Consider the following 22,393-nt stretch of genomic DNA (forward strand, 5'->3'; position numbering starts at 1 on the left):
AACCAGTGATTCTCAACTCTTTTCATCCCATGGCATGCATAAACTAATTACCAGAATTCTGTGGCACACCACAAAAATGTATTATATTTTCTGCCAATTTGACAAAAATATAATTTTGATTGAGTTACAAAAAATAAATTATACTAGTAATTACCTACCATTTTTGTTCCAAGGTGACTTTTTAAAAAATCAATGCCCATACTTGTATACAAGGTTTCTGATTCCAGGAATTAACGAATCAGATGCAACCTTATGCAATGTGACCAATAAGATGCAACTCTTTTTTATATGATCTACATATTTACGGTTCAATATGGGGCATTCACTTCGGATGGCTATTGTTGTGTTGGCTGTTGTTATTTATTTAAGGGACAATCTAAGGGAAAAAAGTTTGGTGCAATTGACTAGTCAGGTGCTGCATGTTTTAAAAATTCTTGTGGCACACCAGCTGAAAATCACTGACCTAAACTATGAGCACTTCTGAAGTTAAACAGACCTGGGTTTAATTCTAATCTTAGGCATTTTTACCAATTATATGACCTCAGCTAGTCACTTAATCTTTCTAAGCCTGTTTCCTCATCTATAAAAAGGGGTAACACTACTACTTACTTCTTAGGTCTGAGAGGATTAGATAAGACAGTAATGTAAAGTGTGAAGTACTTAGCAGTACTGCTTAGTACAGTAAGCACTCAATACATATCAAACAATATCACAATGAGATTTTCTGAAGCCTGTTTACATCTGAAATAAAATAACAGATTGGCTAATCTAGTTTTAGTGCTAACAGGAAGCATTAAGATGTCAAAATTTCCAAAATCTTCACAAGAAATGAAGTGTTTTATATTTGGGTGAACACATTAAAAAAAGCCATGTGAACACATAAGAAAAGGTCTTAAAAACAGTATTCCAAACACCTGTTTATAATGTCCTCTGCAAATAATGAGAATATGCTATATATATCATTTATATTACCCCAAGCTAAATCACTCTCCAGTGAGTCTCATATTTAAAGTCAAGTTAAACTAATGATTACCTCTCTGAATTACACATAGATGAGTTTATAAAAGAAGAACAAGTCTCTCTGGTGCCCAAATAGTAAACAAAAACAGATTAGTTTTTAACAATGATTGATCTATTTTACAGAATTTCCCTTTTTTCTTTAATACAAGGGAAACAGTGATCACAAAAGATACCATAATATCTAGGATCTACACCCACATGGCGCTGTTAGGTATTCTATAATCTGAGTTCAAAGATATAACAGGAGTTTTATTTAATGCTGAACAATAAGAATGATCAACAATATCATGAAGGGCTTTAGCTTGCTAATAATAAATTTAAATCAAAACAGAGAGTTAAAAAACAACGTGAAAATACTTTATATTTGCTAGCCTATTGTTAGCCAGCTAATGAAAATTCAGCTTTAATATACACAAAAAGAAATAATACAAACATAATCACAGAGAGTTGGCTAGTTAGTATATCACTAATGTAAGACTTTGGCATCCCAGCTGAAACTGACAGGCACGGAGTACAAATGCGGAAATGAGCATCTCTGTGTCCCTTCTCTCAGGAAGTTACCAACAACCACTGTCACGAAACATAATCCCCCATTTTTGTTTCTATTAGTTATCAGGAGCCAAGGAATGCCTCAAAGTAAGAAAGGTGTCCCTATCACAGAGGATTAGCGACCTGGGCCAGGAAAAGTAGCAATGTGGAAACGAAAAGCAGTCAACACTAATACATCCATAATCTGTGGTGATCCGTTTGGAAGATTTTTCTAATTCCCAGATAGTTTCAGTAAAGGCTACCGAGATACAATTTTATTAGTATGTTGCATGTTTTAAAATAATTCAGTATTCTCTCAATTTTCTGACACCACTTCTAAGAAAGCAGGGAAGAGGTAATAAAGCACATTAAATATATCTATCAATTTACATACACAAAGAAAACAGTGCATACATTAAGTGTCCAAAGAATCTTGAACTGTCTTTTAGTAAATCATTCTAATTTCTAGTTCATGTCCAAGATACCTAAAACCAAAGAACAAAACTTTCTATGCACATAAGTTTGTACACAGTTGGGGATTTCCTCCACCATTAGGCACATTCTATGTGGACACTGACATTACCTGGCTTAAGCAAAAAACTGGTCACCTTAAAATAGATTTATTTTGCTTACCTAATCAAGGTACCATGTTTTGTATAAAGTAAGTAAAACCAATAGTAATTTCTCAAAGCTTTCCCACAATGACTTAGGAGAGTCCCAGCCTTACAGTCAAAACTTAGTACTTTGGAAATTTTAGTAGCTAACTTTGGTAGACAAACGAGCACTGAAAAATTATGATTTTATATTACATGCATCAAGTACACTGTTGGAAAGCTGCCTGCACAACGTCTATCCCACCTGTAACTGAGTGGGTGCTCTGCAGAGGACAATTCATCTCTCTGCTTCCCGGTCAGCTTGGTTTTTGGGGAAAGGTCAAAGTTTCTGGGCTATAAGAGGCAACACACTTAGAAACTGCTTATAAAAGGATGCCTTACCGAAAGGAGGTAGTCCATACGTTTGGGTTGCCTGAGGGTAGACAGCATACGGTTGAGACTGCTGTAGTGTCTGGTACTGAGTCTGCCCAGGATAAGCAGTGTCCGAAGCAGGAACTGAGAGGATGTGTGCATAAGGTCTAGAAAAGTTCAAGACAACAAAAACATGCCTGTGTGATTTGAGTAATGAAAAACAGGAGATATACCTAATACCACCAAATGCAAAAAAAATCAGCAGTGAAGAAACTAACCTTCTACAAAATGTGTCTTACTGTGGCCAGAAAGTAGAGCTAGTATTTCCTTTCTAGGTTCTACTATAACCTACCTAAGAAACAATTTTATGGAAAATTTAACATTTTCAAATTTCCCCACAAGGTCCAACTACTATGCTGTCAACATTTGTGATATGCTATGTGTATGGTCCTATGTGAGATACAAGGATGGATTAAACTTGTTCATGCCCTTGTGTCTACATGTAAAATAAAACCTAAAATAACAGAAAACTGGATAGAACAGGATTCACAACTGGCTCTCCATCTCCACTCAGCCCTCTAGGCCAAACTAAAGTTCTAATAAGGAAAGCGGGGCCTGGGAAAGAGGGTGAGGCTGGTAGAGAAAAGGCAAGTAACTACATTAGAAAACAGGGAGTAGGAGTGGGCCCCAATATCACCAGATCAAGTCTATAAAACAGGAGCCAGGTAACTAATAAAATCTGAGACGTCCCAGACAGAGCTCAGAATTCCCCCATGATATTTAAGCCAGACTATAATTTTACTAGTTGCTGCCAATCACATCAGGTTTAACTAGGGATTTAAATTCAGCAGTGAAACTTCTGGGAATTTAGGCTAGGTAGATGACCTGGTCATTTCATCCATGTTATGCACTGAATTTTCAGGTACAGGTTATAGTATATGGTGAATTATGCTGCACTTATAATACAAGAAAAAATGTTGTGTGTGCCATATAAGTAATAATTATTAAATAATGGAGGGAAAGGTTGTTTCAGACGGCAAAAAGACTGTTTTCAGGTCTGGGGGAGAGGAGAATGGAGGAAGGCAATAAAGAAGTGACGTGTCAGCTGAGCACACAGGGTGTGCAGGAATAGGAGGGAAAGAGTGTTCTAGGAAAACTCTGGAAAAGGTACAGAGGGAGGAAAGCAAGGGTTACCGCCTACAAGAACTACAGATTATATTAAGGGAAATACATAAAGGGAAGGGAAGTAGTGAGAGAGAAAAATGTAAGACCTTGAATATTCGGCTAAAAGAGTTCAGACAAATCAGAAACAAGTGGGAGTCGCTGAAATTGCTGAGCAGAGTGACAAGATCAGAGCTGCTCTTTAATACAGATTATTTGACGATGCCTTGTAAAATGGATTACAAGGGGGAAAAAACTGGAAATAGGCATCCATTTTTAATTGATGCAAAATCAAAGTACAAATGAGCACAGAAGAGGGGAAAATGCCAATTTTCTTTCACAACAGCACCACAGGCATCACTCATCTCTATTACCAATTTCCGTATGTTCTGCATCATATAGGCACCTAAGAATGTATCCTAGTGTAATATGCAGACTTGTATGTATTGGGTTAGCCAAAAAGTCTGTATGTTTTTTTCTGTAAAATAAAGGACACGTTTTTCATTTTCACCAATAACTTTACTGATTTTTTATTGATTTCACCAGTAACTTTATTGATATTTTGGGGTTTTTTTCTGTAAAATAAAGGACACATTTTTTCATTTTCACCAATAACTTTATGGATATTTTGAGTATGTCGGCTCTCTCCCGATATTGGCATCTAGTGGGCAGAGGCCAGGGGTGCTGCTAAACATCTTCCAATGTGTAACACAGTCCCACAGCAAATAATTATTTGGCCAAAATGTCAATAGTATCAAGAAACTTCACAAACCACTTTTGATAATGTTCAGTCAGTCACAGCACCTTCTCCATACACAGCACAAATCTGTTTTTGCATTTTAGCTGCATTTTTACCTTCCTTGAAATAACAAAGTACAAGATGCCAAAGATGTTGCGTATTTTCTTCCATCTTCAATATTAAAATGACGGCACAGAAATTCACCAATTTTGATAAGTTTTTTGTAAATGCATGCTGGTATGACAGGTGTCACAATACAATCTAACAAAATTGCTTTGAATGAAGTTAAAGACCACTAAGCGCTACCAGAGCCATCGTATGGAAAAATGTAATGGACATTTTGGCCAACCCAGTATTTATGTACAGTATGTGCAGGCTCACTGTCATCAATGACCTACCTACACCTACTCTGCACCTACTCATCCTGGCGATGATGAACTTGGTGAATCTTAAATACTGGTCTTAACCCCTCAAAGGTTCAAAATGCCTCTTACTGACTTCAACTCACTAATAAACCTGTCTAACTTCAAGTCCACTTCTATTCTGAGGACATTCAACAAGAAACTGAACAGAGGTTAGGCCAAGAAGTCCTAGTATGAGGTTGGCTTGAGCTGTTTTTAATGACCTGTCAAGGTAACGGAAGGAGAAAATGATCAGAGGTCAATCAGTGATACACTTTGATCACTAAGAGCATCTTTCACTTCTAGTGCCTACTCATTTAGAGCAGGTTTCTGGGTGACAGTGACCCATCCTGGCCAACCATCTACTTTTTAAAAGGATCTTACAGACTCCATACTTGGAGGGAATAAAAAATTGGAGTAGGGACAGAGAGAACAAGAGAGGTGAAAATAAGTTAAATGTCAACTTAATAAATTAAATATCAATTAAATTTTGCAATGAACCTAGAGAAAAAGCATATGGATTTCGAAACAATTATTCAACTTACTTTGCAGAATACATTTGTGAGGTATAGTCATTGGATGAGCGAGGGATGTAATCGGTGCACGTCATAACTGAAAGAAAGGTATCACCAGGTGAAAAGTCAGAACACTTCAAAAACAAAACGAGAAAATTGCATATCTCACTGTACAGTCTTTCAAACTAAATTAGAGAATACAGCTTGGACATCAGAAATTTAGAAAGACTATGTACTAGAAAATACCTCACTCTTCTAACAGTAGATTTGGAGACTCCTAGAAAGTAAAAGAAACTAGAAAGCGAGGGGTATGGAAAAAAGCTGAAGGCTAATACCAGCTGATCTCTACCTTCACCCTTCATTGACTTAAAATCAAAGATGAAGCAACCTCAGTTCTCAGCTATGCTCATAGGCAAACTTAAAAAGCATGATCCGTATCTGGGAAACCACATTATACTTCTTCAACCTACTCATTCTCTGGGTGCTTACTCTCCACTTTAGCCACGTGAGTGACGTTCAGGAAGACAGATTTAAGCAAAAATATCAGATTTTATTAGAAAATTGTTGCTACTGTTGTGTATAATCCACAGCAGAAAGATGTAAATATACTTCTATTTTTTTCAGTTCTGTGGTAAAAGCTTTAACTTTGGCAAAGCAGAGACAGACCTGAGGAACTGACGCGATGCTCTGATAAACTGGCAAGTAAAGAGACTTTCACAGCTCAACTCCTTCTGGAATAGCCGCTGTGATGGCTTGACCCTCACAATTTCATCTTGGATAAATGCTATAAATATTCAACTCAAGTCTGACAGACAGCAAAATCCTATTCATTAGGCACTATTTCAGCCTATGTTGTAGACTGAGTTATGTCATAGGGCTTGTACCAGACTCCTGAACTGTTCGAGAACTTCCTTCAACATCTATAAAAGGATGCTCTATTATCAACAGGGACTAGGAGTGAACCAATTAAATTTATGTCCAGCTGGGTTCCCTCAGTGTCTGACCCAAAAAGGGAACTCTGGTCAAGAGCAGATGAGAGTCCGACAGTGAGACAAATCAACACCTGTGAGTTTATCATATCAGATCTTATCCACTGCCATTTTTCAAGGTCTAACAATAATGACTGGAAATATGGAAGTCACATGCATCCATAATCATTTTGACAGAATTGAAATAAATCTCAATTAAACCTAAAGTTCTTACTGTCAATCACAAAGAATGCAAATCCATTTGAATTCTACAAGATGGTTCCTTCTCTGCCGACAAGCACTTTCAAAAACCCAAACTCTTCTTCTCCTCCGATTTAAGTTAATTCTAGAAGAGATTAACAAAATATCCTAAGAGACTTAGGCCAATTTTTACTTTTCTAGAGATGCATGAGCCTTGATCTTTACAGTACTTGGGAACTATAAAAGGATTACAAAGAGTCAAGGCCTAGCTGTGGCTGGTGTGGCTCAGTGGATTGAGTGCTGGCCTTCGAACCAAAGGGTTGCCAGTTCAATTCCCAATCAGGGCACATGCCTGAATTTCAGGCCAGGTCCCCAGAAGGGGGCACACAAGAGGTAACCACACATTGATGTTTCTCTCCCTCCCTTCCCGTCTGTCTATAAAATAAAATCTTAAAAAAAATTGTGTGCAATGCATGAATATAACTGTTCTACAGAAGAGTGAAGGTTAGTAAGTGGAGGCTGGTATATCTTATTGAGCTGACTCTGCCTGAGGGCCCAGTATGAGTCTTGGGCTCTCAGGGAGATTACTTTTCTTTTTTGGCCCGAAGTCATAGGTGGTACCATTTGGTTTTGGAAAAGGTAGAAAAATATCAAGTCTTCTGGGTTAGCAGTAGAGGTTGACCCACAGACTTTTCTGATTTTGAGTAAGGCACTCTCATCTTTAAAACATCCAACATCAAAGCAAAAAATAAAACCACCGACTGTGACTCCTGGGTGAGTGAATTCCATATGATTTAGTCACTTATATGTATGAACACACACACACACACACAAGGAAAGAAAAGGCTTCTGAGCATTCTGGGACAAACAAGGCAATCAGTTCAAACCAATTATAGAACAACCTCACCTGGTTTATAGAAACACTGCTTCTGTCATGCACAGGGCATGGTACTTACTTTCCTCTGACATAGTAAGGTTTGAAGCAAGGCTTGAAGTTTCAGGTTTCTGATCATCGACTTCAGGGTTGCTTACTTGACTGGGAGAACCAGAATGAATAAATTAGCCCCTGACTGATGTGCTGCATTACTAAAAGAAATTAAATCAAACCCACTTCTTCCGAGGTTATACAAGAAAGAGCAAAGTAATTCTGCGTGATATCCTTATTCTTGGTCTTTAGCAACTACCTGAAGAGCTATGACCAGGGTTAGTGCCCACAGCATTCTACAGGTCTTTCTCATATTCCCAGACCCCTGCAGTTTTTACATCACAGAAATTCCAGCTAAGTCACAAGCAAGTCAGATTTTCTCTAAAGACAACGTGGTAAAAGAAGAATTCCACAATACCTAAAAACACTTTAAGACAATGGTTCTCAAAATAACTTGAGACGTTTTTTCAAGTTATACATGCTTGCTTCCAGAGGTTCTGAACCTTAAAATTCTGAACCTTAAAATGGCCCATTCCATCCAATTTCTTTTCTCTCCCAATTAAAAATAAATACATTTTAATTTGTTATTATACCCATGACTGAGCAACATCTTTTGTTGTTGTTGTTGTTGTTGAACTTATAAGGAAAAGTAAGAGAAACTGCGAAAGACAAATCATGTAAACTGGGAGGACAAGTCATGCTGTCAGACACTTTAATGTCAAGGAGATTCTCACTGAAATTCGAATGGAGATGGTACTAACTTTCATTCCTCACAATGTCCTTCCTCTTCCTTCTACCTTACTTTCCACTCTCCAATTATTCCCTCAACCACCAGTACAGCATAATCCTTAGAAGTACATATTCTAGGGCCAGACTGCTTGTGACTCTGCCACATCTAGCTTTGTGACTCTAGGCAAGTCACTGAACTTCTCTGTGACCTAGTTCTTCAACTGTCAAGGAGAGGTAATAATAGGATAATCCACCTCACAGAGTTGTTATAGAGATTAATGAGTTAATATATAAAAAGTACTTAGAGCAGAGACGAAAACAGAGTAAGTACAATATAACTATAGCTAGTACCATTATACCACAACCTCTCCCCAGTGCATCCCTCCTACACTCACGTTCCCTAGAAAGAAATCTGCTTTGCTGTTCTACACTCTAGGGAGAAATGGAGGACACTGTACCAGAGGCTCCATATATCTGGAAAGATGACACAAAGACTAAGTTTCTACACTGAGGATTTTTTAAAAGAAATCTCATTTACATTAAAAAAAATATACAGCACCAAAATGCTTAAAGCTCTCATATCTTTTCTGAACAAATCTCTAATACTGGAGTATAATATATCAATAAAGTTTTTTCCTCTGGCATATTCTGAATGTTCAATTTTTCCTCAGTTGAGAGAAGGGAAAGAAGGGAAGAAAGATAATTTTAGAGATCTGGAAATAAAACATACCAGGACCACCAAGAGTGTTTAAGTGCCTGCCTGAGATGTGATCATGGCTGAAAACGGAGGCTGGTCAGCATGGTGGTGTTGCCTCCCCCAATGCTCGGTGCTCAGAAATACGTACATAAGAGGCAGAGAGCTGAATTTAACCAAGGTTGTGGCTTTGCCAGGGGAACACAACACGGAGGAGAAGGGGAGGAAGTTGAGGCTATCTGCAAGGTACCGACTAAAGTAACAGATCTTATCATTTAAGCAGCGTAAGAAAGATACTGAAGTCTTTGTTGAGAAAAGGGTCAATGGTTGACAGTAAGACTATGATATATTGTTTAATTGCAAATATGTAGTAAAACATACGGATAGTGTGGCAGTAGAAAAAATGAGGCTGGATATAATGTGTGGTAGTAAAAGAGTAGGATTCTTGAAATTAAGATGTCAGAGGTGATGCAATTACTGGTTCATATGGTTGCTGGACAAACATCAGGAGGTAAGAACTGTGGAAAACTAAAACCCACGGTGTTGCTGAAGCCAGAGCATGAGGTGCACAGAGGCTGCCCCTTTTCTATAAGGGCAGTGGAGCTAATGACTGGGGCAACCCATACCTATTTGGTAATTAATGCCCAGTCCCTTGCGCTTCCCTTACTTCCGCTTATTCTTCCACTTCGTACTCTCTACATCTGACTAAAGACTATTCACCACGGTGTCTCCTCCATGTATCACAGGCTCTGACAGATAACATGAGTTTGGTACGTACTGTGGAATAAATGATTAAATAAAAAATAAATCAGCGCTTATGTTTCTCAAGAACAAACTTTTGGAGGGAACTTTTATTTTAAACCAAGTAATTTCAAAATGTAAAGATTGCTGTTAAAAACCATAAAGAGGGTAGTCAACCTAAATCGAGCCGTCATCAGCCTGTGAAAAAAATTGTAAGTAAATCATTAAAAGGAAAATTCAACTTTACATACTTTAAAGTTTGCTCTCCCGATTCCTGCATCTTGGCTTTTTTAACCTGCAAAAATAAATATACAAAGAATAATGTAGTGATCTGTTTTTGAAATCATCTAGCTACTCAAATGTCAGGCTAACATTAGCTAATAAATTTCAGGGTAACTGTCTTGTCTTGCTTAACTTTATTTAATTAACCCTTATTATATTTTTGAGTTAGAGATAAACTATGTTTATCACACGGACATTTGGTTTTAATTTTAAAGAAAAAAATGTTTATCAGATTCAAGGCAAAATGTTTATCAGGATTTTTACTCAAGATAAAAAGTTTATCAGGATGAAATATCTAAATTTGAATATAAACTAGTTGGTTTTAATTTTTAACAGATACATGATTATATCATCAAACAGCAAATATGGAACTCTGATATCATCCACTCAAAATGTATTTACCAGAAGTGTCTTTATACTTAAATTACCTACACACACAAAAACATGAAGATAAATTCATATTAGGTTGCCAGTAATTTAAAAATATTCTTCACACTATTCTGTTTTTCCCCCAAATTTTCATCTTTCCTAATTCCTTCTGAGGTAAAAACATTTACATTAAAACAGTTTAATCCACAAATGAAAAAAATCAATGTTTAACACTGCTAATGGATTTCCCAGCTTTCATGCTCCAGAATAATCCGATAGAGCTATCTAGCTAGAATAACTGGTCACAGCAGAGGCATGCTTAGTATGCTCAGCCATACAAATTATGAATACATAAAAGTATTCCAAGCTAACACTAGGCAACAATGCTGCTAAATTATTTTAAACAAACATAACAGGAGGGACTATAGCTATTGAATGTGATTACATTTAACACTTCAGACAGTGTGAGCCTTAATTTGGGCAACTGTAGGTCCCCCTATAAGTCAGGGATAGGGAGCACGTGCTACCTTGGCATTAGAAGCAGGTAAACGAACTCAAAGGATACAGACATACTGGTATTTCACTAGATTACAAACACATAGTCCAGAAACAGAGAGAATGGAAAATAGTGGGGCTACTAGTAGTTCCTCAAGACAACGTAAATAATAAAAGCAAAATAAACACAAAGCTCATAAAATTTTTCAAGCACATCTACTTCTCATAAGAAAATATAATAATAAATACAACCAAACATTTTTGGTTCCTTGATTATGGTGTCTCAATAGATGTATATTTAATGTTGTTTTAAGTTTCTTAGGTACCAATAAAGATAAAATAAAGAAAAAGGGGGCATTAAAAACCCTCTAAATTTAAAAACAAAATTACAGAAGCAAATGGAAAAGAACAAAAACAAAACCGCTTGAGGTAAATAAATCTTTACTAAGCACAATATTGAATTCAAAAGTCGTAAAGGAGAAAATACACTGAATATACAAAAATTCAAAACTTTTATATAATAAAAAATACCTCAAGCCAACCAGGCAGTCAAGGGACCCCAGGCTGATACACAGACTGCGACAATGGAATTTAACAAACAAACATACGACATGACTTCACTGAAAGGGGTAGGAGCAAAATGAGCTGACTTTTTAAAAAATATGTATTTTATTGATTATGCTATTACATTGTCCCAATTTTTTTCCTCCCCTTTATTCCCCTCCTCCCAGCACCCTCCCTCCCACCAACACTTCCCCCCCTTAGTTCATGTCCATGGGTCGTACAAGTAAGTTCTTTGGCTTCTCCATTTCCCATACTATTCTTAACTCCCTCTGTCTATATTGTACCTATAATTTATGCTTTTTGTTCCTTGTACCTTTTCCCCCATCCTGCCCTGCCCCCTTCCCAACAGCCTTAAAAAATATTTTATTTACTTATTTTTAGAGAGAGGGGAAGGGAAGGAAAGAGAGAATCATCAATGTGTGAGAGATACATGAATTGGTTGCCTCCTGCACATCCCCAACTGGGGACTTGGTCCTCAACCAGGGATGTGCCCTGACTGGGAATCGAACCTACAACCTTTCGGTTCACAGGCCAATCCACTGAGACATACCAGCCAGGGCGGGGCTGACTTAGTAAGGTTGGAAAATGGTGTTTTCACTGGAAACTGCAAGGCTAAAGAGAAGAAAAATTAAACTATCTGCCCTCCATAATTTCACAAATGACAAAATGCAGGCTTGTGTTATAAAATGTGCTACCCTTCCCACTTGAAGATGACAGTACTTACATGTCAGATAATAATGTAATTTTGGGGATGAATTTATGCTTAGGTCACCCATAGACCCTCTTTGTGATTGAAGAAATGTAATTTCTGAGCTGATGGTTTAGTAACCAAAATAGTCTCTAATCTTTAAACAGTAATCAATACAAAGAAAACTCTAGATTGAAGAATCTATTTTATGTTGGTCTTAATTTTAGTTGAACCACAGAACACTCCAGCTAATCAACTAAAAAAAAGTCTGTCTTACAGCAAAACTTGAAAACATACTATAAAGGCTTTTCAAGTAAAAACCATGCCTTTTCACTTTTTTATTACAGTGCCAACTCAGTATTATAAAAAGTACCCATAAACAAAAAAGAAGAAAATATACCTAAAGTCCTACCAAACAAAAACTGGGAGAGGAAAATGTTTTATCAGCTAATTTTTTACCTTTCTTTTCTTTTCTTTTTAAAGATTTTATTTATTTATTTTTAGAGAGAGGGAAAGGGAGGGAGAAAGAAAGGGAGAAAAACATCAATATGTGGTTGCCTCTCGAGCATCCCCTACTGGGGACATGGCCCGTAACCCAGGCATGTGCCCTGACTGGGAATTGAACTGGCAACCCTTTGGTTTGCAGGATGGTACTCAATCCACTGAGCCATACCATCTAGGGCTAATTTTTCACCTTTCATAGCTTCTTGTTTGTCTTGATTCGGGTAATCATGTCCCCGTGTAAATCAGGAATAGGAAGCATGTACTACTTGGCACCAGAGGCAGTTAAACTAAAAAGGATACAGATACATTTCACTGGATTACAAAAGTATGGGTTTAAACAATATAATCCAGAAACTGACAGAATATAAAACAGTACAGCTACTTTAGTACTAGTTCCTCAAAAGGTTAAACACAGAGTTACCATATATTCCAGCAATTCTACTCCTAGCTCTATAACCAAGAGAAATGAAAACATATGTCCACACAAAAACAGGAATGCACATGAATGTTCGTAAAAGCATTACTCAAAATAGCCAAAGAGTGAAAACAACCCCAGTATCCATGAACAGATGAATGGATAAATAAAAATAATAATAAATAAAATGATGAGTTTTGAATATTGAGTTTGACATATATATTCTCAATTTTTTTTTCTCTGCATATAATGTCCTTTCAAAACTGGAGTTCAGAGAGCATTCCTGATAGCCACAAAGGAGTTTTTTAAGTACTTCCAGTTTGCCAGAAATAGTCTTGGATTATACCTCTTATCCCAAGCTGAGTCTGGTTAGTGCCCTCTTTCACTCTTTAAAAGAGTTCCTGTTTGGACAATAACATGAGCTGTTTCAGAGCAGTTAAAAAAAAAATGTGAAAACTGGGAGAAAAACACTGGCGCAGGTAAATAGTGATCACAAAGAAAAAACCATTTCTGATTACAGAAAATGGAGGACTGACTGGCAATAAGGGAAAGTGAAAAATAGAACCTTGTGGCTAGGATTTATGTTGCATTATTTACAATGACCTGAACAAATCTTAAATCTTAAGATAGAGCAAGTAAGAAACAGAGAAACAAAAGCAGGGTAATACAGTAAGAAAAAGGCAAGAGATCCCCAACAGTAACATCTCTTCTACATACAGGTAAACAGTAGGGTTAAAAATCTTAGCTTTATTATCATCAACGTAGTATAGGAGCATTCTTTCCACTCAAATTTTCAATTTCCACTATGGCCTGTGAAAACTTTTCTCCTCAAAGTCCGACATTCACTCTATTTATTTTTAACAGTAAGTGTTCTCTGTTTTTTTAGAATGAAGAATTTATTTAGCATCCATTAATCACAGAGCCAAAAACTGTTTATATCTCCTCTGAGTGCATACTCTGAACCACCTCCTTTATCTAACTCATACATACCAGATCAATATGTCCCTTGCTCTAAATCAACTCAGGGCCAGATGGATACCAGACACAGCGATAGCCCCTATACACCAAAATCCCTGGAATTATTCAAGCTAGCCAATCCTAAACTGTTTACCCTGCTTTGCCTTGCATCGCCATGCTTGCAGAAACCCTGATAAAAGTAGCCCAATCTAGGCATTCCCCTACCTCCTTTCTGCCTCCTAATCAAAACTGGTGCTTCCTTCTCACGCCAGTCTCCCCAGGGGCCCTGCGTGGCATGCCATGCCTCTAGTGCCTAACTGTGAGTAACATTAAACGTTCCCTTCAAAGGGCACTGAACTCTCAGTGTTGTTCCTCAGTCACCTTTATAAATTAAGACCCAGGCACAAATCAATAAGAAAATGATGCCCCAAGACAATCACCATTTACAGTCAGGGGAAAATTTGTTTTTGCTTTAATTGCTTACCTTCCTCTGAAGTAAAATCAGGTTTTATATGTTATGTTATAGAAAGTGAGTAAAAATGGCAAGGAAATGAAACAGAGCAGAAAACATGACCCACCAGCAGGCCAGCCTCACAATTCTCATTACCTTAAATAGGCAAGGAGTAGCTCACAACAATACTCATTTCAACAACTTATACAAGTCTTTTGAAACTACGATTAGACCTTTAACTACATGAAAAACTCAATAACATAATTTTCACTGGTACATTTAGTGCCTCTAATTCAGCTATTTGTCCTTATAGGACATAGCACTGCTGAGGATGATTTTCAACCTCACAATTCCCTGATTATTAATGTCTTACTAGGGCTAGGGAATGACATTCCAAATGTTTCAAAAGGTTGTTTTACCAATTGCTCATGTCTTCCAAGTTTTAGGCTTAAGTGAGAGGGCTAAAAAAAATAATGGCAAAGTACCATATTTTGCTGCGTATAATGTGCACTTTTTGCCTAAATGTTTGAGGGAAAAATAAGGATGTGCATTATACACGGGGATAATGACTACTTGGGTATAACAATCCCGTGTATAATGTGCACAAAACTGTGGGTATGTTATAGCAATGAGCACGTTACATGCAGCAAAATATGGTAATCATCAGTATACATGTCTCAATGTATATAAAAATATTAAAAACTTATTGAAGGACTTTAATAATATAATATTTAAATGGAAGCTGGTCTATGGAATGGAAGCTTCTGTAATGTAAATAATACATCTAGTACATAAAAACCATACCCTAGTACCTGCTTTCAAAATTTAAATTTTTCTAAGTTGGATTTTCATAAAGAAAGGTAAATGTGTACCACTCTATTCTCTTTTGCTATGAAATCCAAGAGGCTCACTCAGGATGCAAACTGAATCAGTATTTATCTGACTCCAGATAAAAAAGAAACTCAAGACAAAAGGAAAAGATTCTTTAACATATAAGTATTTAAGAGAATGATTATTATTGCTTTCCTTTTTTAAATGCTGCGGTTCCAAAAACAGACAAAAAAAAAAAAGACACACACACACAAAGAAGTCATGCAAGGCAATAAATCCATATGACTTGTGGACATTTAAAATGATTTTGTTTATTTATACTAAATATTTAAAAGAAATTAAGAATTTAACCTAGTCTCTAGGATGTTATCTTTTTAAGAATTAGCTAGTAGTCAGATTATACTGTCTTCAACTACTACAAGTTAGATCGGTTAGAAAAATTTAGGTCAAGATAAAACTAAATTTCCTGTCAGAAGTGGTGTATACTATTTGGTAAATACATGTCCTCTTTTATTTTCTAAAACCTGTAAGAATAGCCATTGCTTTTTTTTTTCTTTCTTTTTTGCCTGGTCTGTCCCACATCTGATTGAGATGCACAGCACTGGCCACCTGCTCTGCCCTCCCCAACACCTCCCCAGGCCGCCGACCAGACCCAGCAAGTGTTCTAAAAGGAAATATCCATTGATTTTTTTAATGACTTTTCCAAATGCAGTATTAACTTTGTAATGCTGAATTTTCAAAGCAGACTCTTTAGTATTGTTAGCAAAATATGCATTTAAGAACATAAATTATTTTCTTAGAAGGAAAGTATTAAGGAGTCTTTTCCTTATTTTTATTTCTCATTTAGAATCTGCAGTATAACTGAACAAAATTTAGAATCTATTAAAATGAACTTTCCTACAATCAACGTTAAACTGGTAAAGGAAATACTCACTGGTTGCTCTGGTAAATCTTGCTCTTCCTCCATGAGGACCAATATTTCTTTATTACACTTATGTGACTGGGTCCTAGGTGTCTCTCAGCAGTCTTCACAATCTGTTTAAAAAAGAGGGGGATTCAAAGCTTTATGTACTTTAAAGCATTATCATTCAGGCCATCAGCAAATTATTTTTTAAATATTTTGCTACCCCAAGCTTTCCACGTGAGTTCCAATCTCAAAATCTCAAACCCGCACGTGGCTTTTCAAAATTGACATGCTGCACTAAGTCAAAACAGGCGTACACAGTGGTGTTCATAATACCTTGCAAAAGCCAACACGTGGAACCACTTCTGCTATACTTAAAACAGGGTTACTATAGTGCTTATTACATTAAACATTTTACAATGTTTAATGTAATAACATTACATTAAAGTTAACAGCCATGTGCTGATAACTAGAACAATTTTTTGAGGAGTGGAGTTACATTTTTTTAATGATAAAAACTAGCCTAGTAAGTCAGTAAGTTATGATAACATCTAACCTGCTTTCATGTGGAACATTTACATAACTGTTAACACAGACACACAGAATTACTTTAAATATAACAAAGTGGAATATCAATTAAATACATTGTCAACAACTATCTATACATATAATTAATTTCAAGGAAAACTCAATTCTCTGGATCTACCTTAATAATGCAAATAAGTAAAACTTTGAATTAAGGAAAAATAACCATGTAAAGCTGGGGCCCAATCTTAGTTTGAAATAATGAGCTCCACTAAATATATTGCCTAATCAATTATTTCAAAAAAATCTTTACCTCCTTATATCCTGCTCTTATATCCTGTCTTGATTTCCAAACTAACAAAAAAAAAAAAAAAAAAGGACTCTAAGCCCCACATTTACTGGTAAGAACACCTTATTGTGTCTGACATTTTCTACAGACATTAGAATACTTAAATACATTATAAAAAAGAAAAACTCCATGACTCTTTAACAAAATGAAACTAGCACTTCTCCAAAACAGATGTGATCGCTTATGCGTTTCTTCAAGGTCACACCTGTTTTCACTTCTCCCAACCACTGTGACCAACTTAGTATATAAAGCTAAAGTAGTAAAGACTCCTATTGCAGAAGTAATAAGAATAGATAAACATGACAAGAGAAATAACAAATTTCAGTTATACCAAGATACCACCAGTTCTATTGCTCTATCTTGGTGCAACACACTTTTAGAGCTGCACTCCAGATGGGAAAAGGAGAGAAAACGTGTTAAGGAAGGCAGATTCAAAAATGTCCAACTCTGACACAGCTTTACCCCCTGCCCAGATCTAGAACGTCAAAAGAAAAAAAAGTTTCAAGGTCAGAAGCACTGGATGCTCAATGCACTCACGTGTAGCTCATACACGGAGCCTCAAAAGCTAAGTTCTCATACTACCTGACGTAGGTAACTGGTGCTGCAGAATTACAGCATGCAGTTACTAACGCTCACAGGCACTATCTTCCCTGCATTTGTTTTGCTCTACCCAGAACAGCATAATCAGTGTGACGTGCAAATGACTCACAATTACGAAAGATGAAACATTTTTATGTTTCACCAACTTAGATCTTAGTTTTAAATTGAAATGTTTTTTCTTTACATCATGGGATTTTAATATTGCCTAAATGAACATAATGTACATCTATAATTTCATCCCATAAGAAAGCAAAACTAGAGCCAAATCATCAAGGAAATGTAATGCCTTTAACACCTCATTTGTTGAATTTTTGTGTGATCAGCTCTCATCTAAACAAAAAGTGATAATATCCCATGTTTTCCTTAATTGAAGGCCATAACTGCATTAGCTGCAATCTTTAATTGGTAGATTGTCGGCAAGGGAGAAGGATGGGTTTCCCTTCTCATAGGGAACGGGTTATAAAATCTATTTCTGGGCAAGAGGAAAGTTAGAAAAATTTTGTTTTTTAAAAAAGGATACTCAAAAACATGACTTTAATTTTGTTTTTAAGCACAAAAACTAACTTATTTTAAAAATATGAACATACAGATTTTATTAATCAAAAGGGGTTATGGGTTTTAAAAGGCAAGAACTACTACTCTTAATAGTGGGGAAATAAATTTTTCAAGCTATATAAAATGAAATGTTAAAATCTTGAATTTTGCTTTTTAGAAATATGGTGATATTACGGTGATTTTTATAATTGAAATGGACTAATTTTCTATTTTTCTTGAGATAAATTTTATGATTAAGTAGCAATAAAACCTTCTTTAAGAGAACAATTAGAAGATACTCCTTTCTACCTGTCCCATTGCTTCTATACAAATAAGCCTCCTTTGTTGTTTCTGTCTTTAAAAACTACCTTTATTTTCTCACCTTTTAAGTTTAGAGGAATTAGAGGGGTACAGATAATTTCTATAGTTAGAAAAAAACCTTTTTAAAACAACAACAAAAAAGCATTCTACAGGCAAAGCATATGATTTATTACAGAATCTTCTGGGATTCTACTTGCTATCTGTGATGTGTATGAAGTATGCACACACACTCTGGTACATCTGTATATAAAATATAGTAATAATGACATAAATCACATAATTCCATTACAACATGCATCTAAAATACTTTCCATCAATGTAATATTTGTCCTTACTTCCAAAAATTATGTTAAGACCTAAAACATAAGAACATACTAAATACAAAAATGCAAGTCTTTACCATGTTTCTAGCATGTATTAATATGCTACTTTTTTTTTAAATAGGTATAAAGGTGACCTTGGTATAATGAAAGTGTGAAGAGCGAAGAAATTCCACATTAAATTTAAAAAACAAAATTTGGGGGAGATACAGAAATTTGCCTAGTTATCTGCACATCAGACATTAAATATCTATTGACTCAGGTACTACAACTTTTAATATTAAGATCTCACACCATTTTCTACAGTGGCACGTGCTTACAACTGAAAGTTAAGTTTACTAGCAATCAGATAAAGTGTTATGTAACACAGGCACAGTGATAGAGTACTTGATAATAACAAAAAGTACGGAATTACAATACAAACCATAGTATTCTCATTTCCATGTATTAGTTTTCGAGTTTAATCTAATTGTGGTTTTCAGGGTTTTTTTTTCCCCACCATTAAGGTAACCTGACATTATTCTACATTCAATGAGATTCATCTTTTAAATATCCAACAATATAATGGTTTGACATAGAAGTGGAAAGTGAATCCTTAATGTAAATTAGTATAATTATAACTTAGCCAATAGCCGGTGAAATTACAAAACGGTCTCTGAATTCATTTTTTGTTTTCAGCACATATAAGGCACTTGGATAAGTAATGTCTTTTAATAACTTTCTAGTTTCAGTTTTTATAACTGGTTTCTAAATACAGCTGTTTTGTTCCCCTTTTTTGGTGTTTGTTAGTATCTTTATGTCCTCATAGACAGAAACCTGGAAAAAATCTACAACTGAGAACAGAATAGTACTACCCTACCTGCAAATGCTGACAAAAAAAAAGTAGAACATTGATTTGAGTCAAAAAGATCACACAATTTTAAATATTGTGACTTCACATGCTCATAAATAAAAGATATTTCTGTAATATGGCAGCCACAATTTTTAATCCTTAGAAGTTCAAAGGGAAATCATTAGTAACAAATATTTTATTTCAAATTTCTAACAATTCCAACTTCATAATTTGTTTTGTATCAAGTTCAACATATTATTTACCCTATAGTTGTAAATGGCCACAAGCAAGAACTTAGGTTACTTCAATATGTAATTATAGCTCTTAAATATTGAAAAGAAAATTTTAAATTATATACATAAATATTTAAAAGCACAGTATAAAGGTCAATTTTTTTCAGTGAAAATAAAGTGTATATCACTCTTAATTATAACATCAAGAGAAATGTCTAAATAGAGCAAAACAGCCTGAAGAGAGGTCCTAGAAGGGGAACTTGCATGCAGCTAAGTGTGCACGGAATTATTCAGGAGTTACTAAATATCTCTGATACAGTTCTAAACAGAAAACAAGTAGCTCATAAACTGGATCATTAACTACACTGTATTTTAGAAGTCCATTTACTACCCCTTCCAGAACCTAATATATAAATTTTCAGAGCACACCAAAGAAAATGCTACAGAAGTCTCCCTGGAGAAAATTAACAACATCCTTCCCAAAAGTAATTATATCTCATATAACAGTTATAAATAATAGTATCCTAAAGAACTATAAAACAATGGTCTATAACCACTTAAGATTTTTATTAATATGTGGGTTACTTCCATATTTAAAATAAATAATTAGCAAATGTTTAGCAAGGTGTCTTCAAATAATGAAAACAAAAGGCAAAATTACCCTCTTCAAATGGCTTTAAGACGACTGCCTCAAGTATTGTTATTCAACAATAACTCATCTATTCTAAACGGAATCTACAAAGGAATTCAGAAACAAGTGTCCTAACATTCAAAGTACCAAACATAAAGCCTAAAGGCATCTCTTCAAAATAAATCTAATTTATAAACTAGAGGCTTTAAGGCAAAATCAGAAAGATGTCAGGAAAATGGTTTCAAAACATAATTTTTGTGGTCTCTTGCAAAACAGTGCTTATTAGCAGTATGTGTTGGTGCGGATGATACTAATTAGTAATTTGGGCTTCATAATCTACAGAACATACATATTAGCTTTTGAATAAGAACAAAAGTTTATTCCCATACCTACAAATTTCTTACAGAAAATTAGGCAAAAATAACAGTGAATATCTTGGAGGAGAGGAGAACAAACAGAGGCAATTGGGGATATCTTCCCTATGCCAGTCTTTAAAACCAGTTACAGTGGGAAGGATAGAGAGAGACCATTGATCAAGCATTTATAATACACCAAGTATTTTTACATTAGTTTCTTACCTAATTTTATCTCCACAACTCTCCTAAAAGACAAGAAGCACCATCCTCATTCTATGGACACGGCGACTGAGATTAAGAGATGCAAACAATTTGCCAGAGGACAACAGCAATCATGTTTCAGGTTTACTACAAACGCATCAAGTAAAGAGACCATAGGCTACTGGTGATGGCTGCACAACATTGTGAAAGTACTTAATGCCACTGAATAACACACTTGAAAAATGGTTAAAACAATTTTTGTTAAGTATATTTTTCCACAATAAAAGAAAAAAAGACCTATGAAACTAGAAATACCAAACAATGATCAAATCTAAAATGTACTTATAAGTGGAGAAATATCAATATTGAAAGAATATTGTCAGAAAAAACAAATATCAATGTGGAAAAAAAACATACCCACACCATACACTATGGTTAATTTTAAATATATGAAAAACTAGTAGTATTAAAAAATACTGGAAGAAATGGAATTAACACGTTTACCTCATCTGTGGAAAGAGATAAATTTTTGAGCAATAAAAGTGTAAGCAACTTGTCAACAGATCCAGTTACGTAAAATAGACTTTCACGCAATGAAAAAATAAATCTAAAATTAAAAGGATAAAATAAATGTAAGCAGTACCTTCAATAATTACAATAGATAAATTTTAATGTCTACAACATAAACCCAACCAATTCAACATTCACCAAACATCCGTTATGTGGCAAACAATGACTAACATTCAGCCATCAAAGGATTCAAGCAGTTTAAGATCAAATCAGCATTTGGGAAAAAAGATTCTCACTAAGTAAATTTTAACAGTTTTAAGATACTACTCCATACCTATTAAACTATCAAAAATTAATCTAAACAACAAAAACCTACAGTTATCTGAACTCAAGGGAGATAGGAAACGTACAGGCACAGCTTTAAAATCAGACTGTTTTCCAGTTAGAGTATAAAAGAGGTCACAAAATTGCCCATGATCCAAATAATTTTCTTGTTTTTTCTCCCCTAACATTAAACGGAGGGGTAAGAAGCTACCTCTATTTTAAAAAGAAAGTCTGTCATTCACAGAAATGAAAAATGAGCAACAACTAACACGTGGAGAATGGTTTACCGATGCTGTGATTACACAATTGAACAGTCTATATTAACATGAAAATTATAACCTATTTCAGTACAGGCTCACTTAAAATGTGAAAAAATAAGATTTTACACTAATTATAGAATAATAGCTTAGATATAATCTGTTAAAAATCAAAAGCAGATACAAAGGAATATTATGCTGGATGCTTAAGGTTTGTACAATAAAATGTTTAGGTATATTACTTTAAAAATACTTCTTCAAAAACAGTGAAGTAGTAAGCTAAAACTGGACATAAATTCTACATTCTGGATCATTTATTTTCCTCAGGAAAAACCTTAAACTTTGAGGGGAAA

The 22,393-nt window shown here is 35.2% G+C and overlaps 1 protein-coding gene across 4 annotated transcripts in view; it reads right to left on the reverse strand.

Annotated features, from left to right (window-relative positions):
• Positions 1 to 22,393, reverse strand: part of EYA3 (EYA transcriptional coactivator and phosphatase 3) — a 92,707-nt gene that overhangs the window by 40,044 nt on the left and 30,270 nt on the right. For 2 of the 4 annotated variants that reach the window (XM_028511937.2, XM_028511936.2), the window contains exons 2-6: positions 16,078 to 16,178; positions 9,839 to 9,882; positions 7,455 to 7,534; positions 5,360 to 5,426; positions 2,544 to 2,680 (exon numbers count right to left, since the gene is read on the reverse strand). In XM_028511937.2, coding sequence (XP_028367738.1) covers positions 2,544 to 2,680; positions 5,360 to 5,426; positions 7,455 to 7,534; positions 9,839 to 9,882; positions 16,078 to 16,110 — 361 coding nt within the window. In that variant the 5' untranslated portion in view covers positions 16,111 to 16,178. Of the gene's footprint in view, positions 1 to 2,543; positions 2,681 to 5,359; positions 5,427 to 7,454; positions 7,535 to 9,838; positions 9,883 to 16,077; positions 16,179 to 17,252; positions 17,656 to 20,970; positions 21,163 to 22,393 lie in introns of those variants that run through there. The other 2 variants (XM_036025600.1, XM_036025601.1) reach the window with 2 other exon arrangements.

The sequence above is a fragment of the Phyllostomus discolor genome, chromosome 5, assembly GCF_004126475.2.
Source record: "Phyllostomus discolor isolate MPI-MPIP mPhyDis1 chromosome 5, mPhyDis1.pri.v3, whole genome shotgun sequence".
In the NCBI taxonomy this organism is placed as follows: Eukaryota; Metazoa; Chordata; class Mammalia; order Chiroptera; family Phyllostomidae; genus Phyllostomus; species Phyllostomus discolor.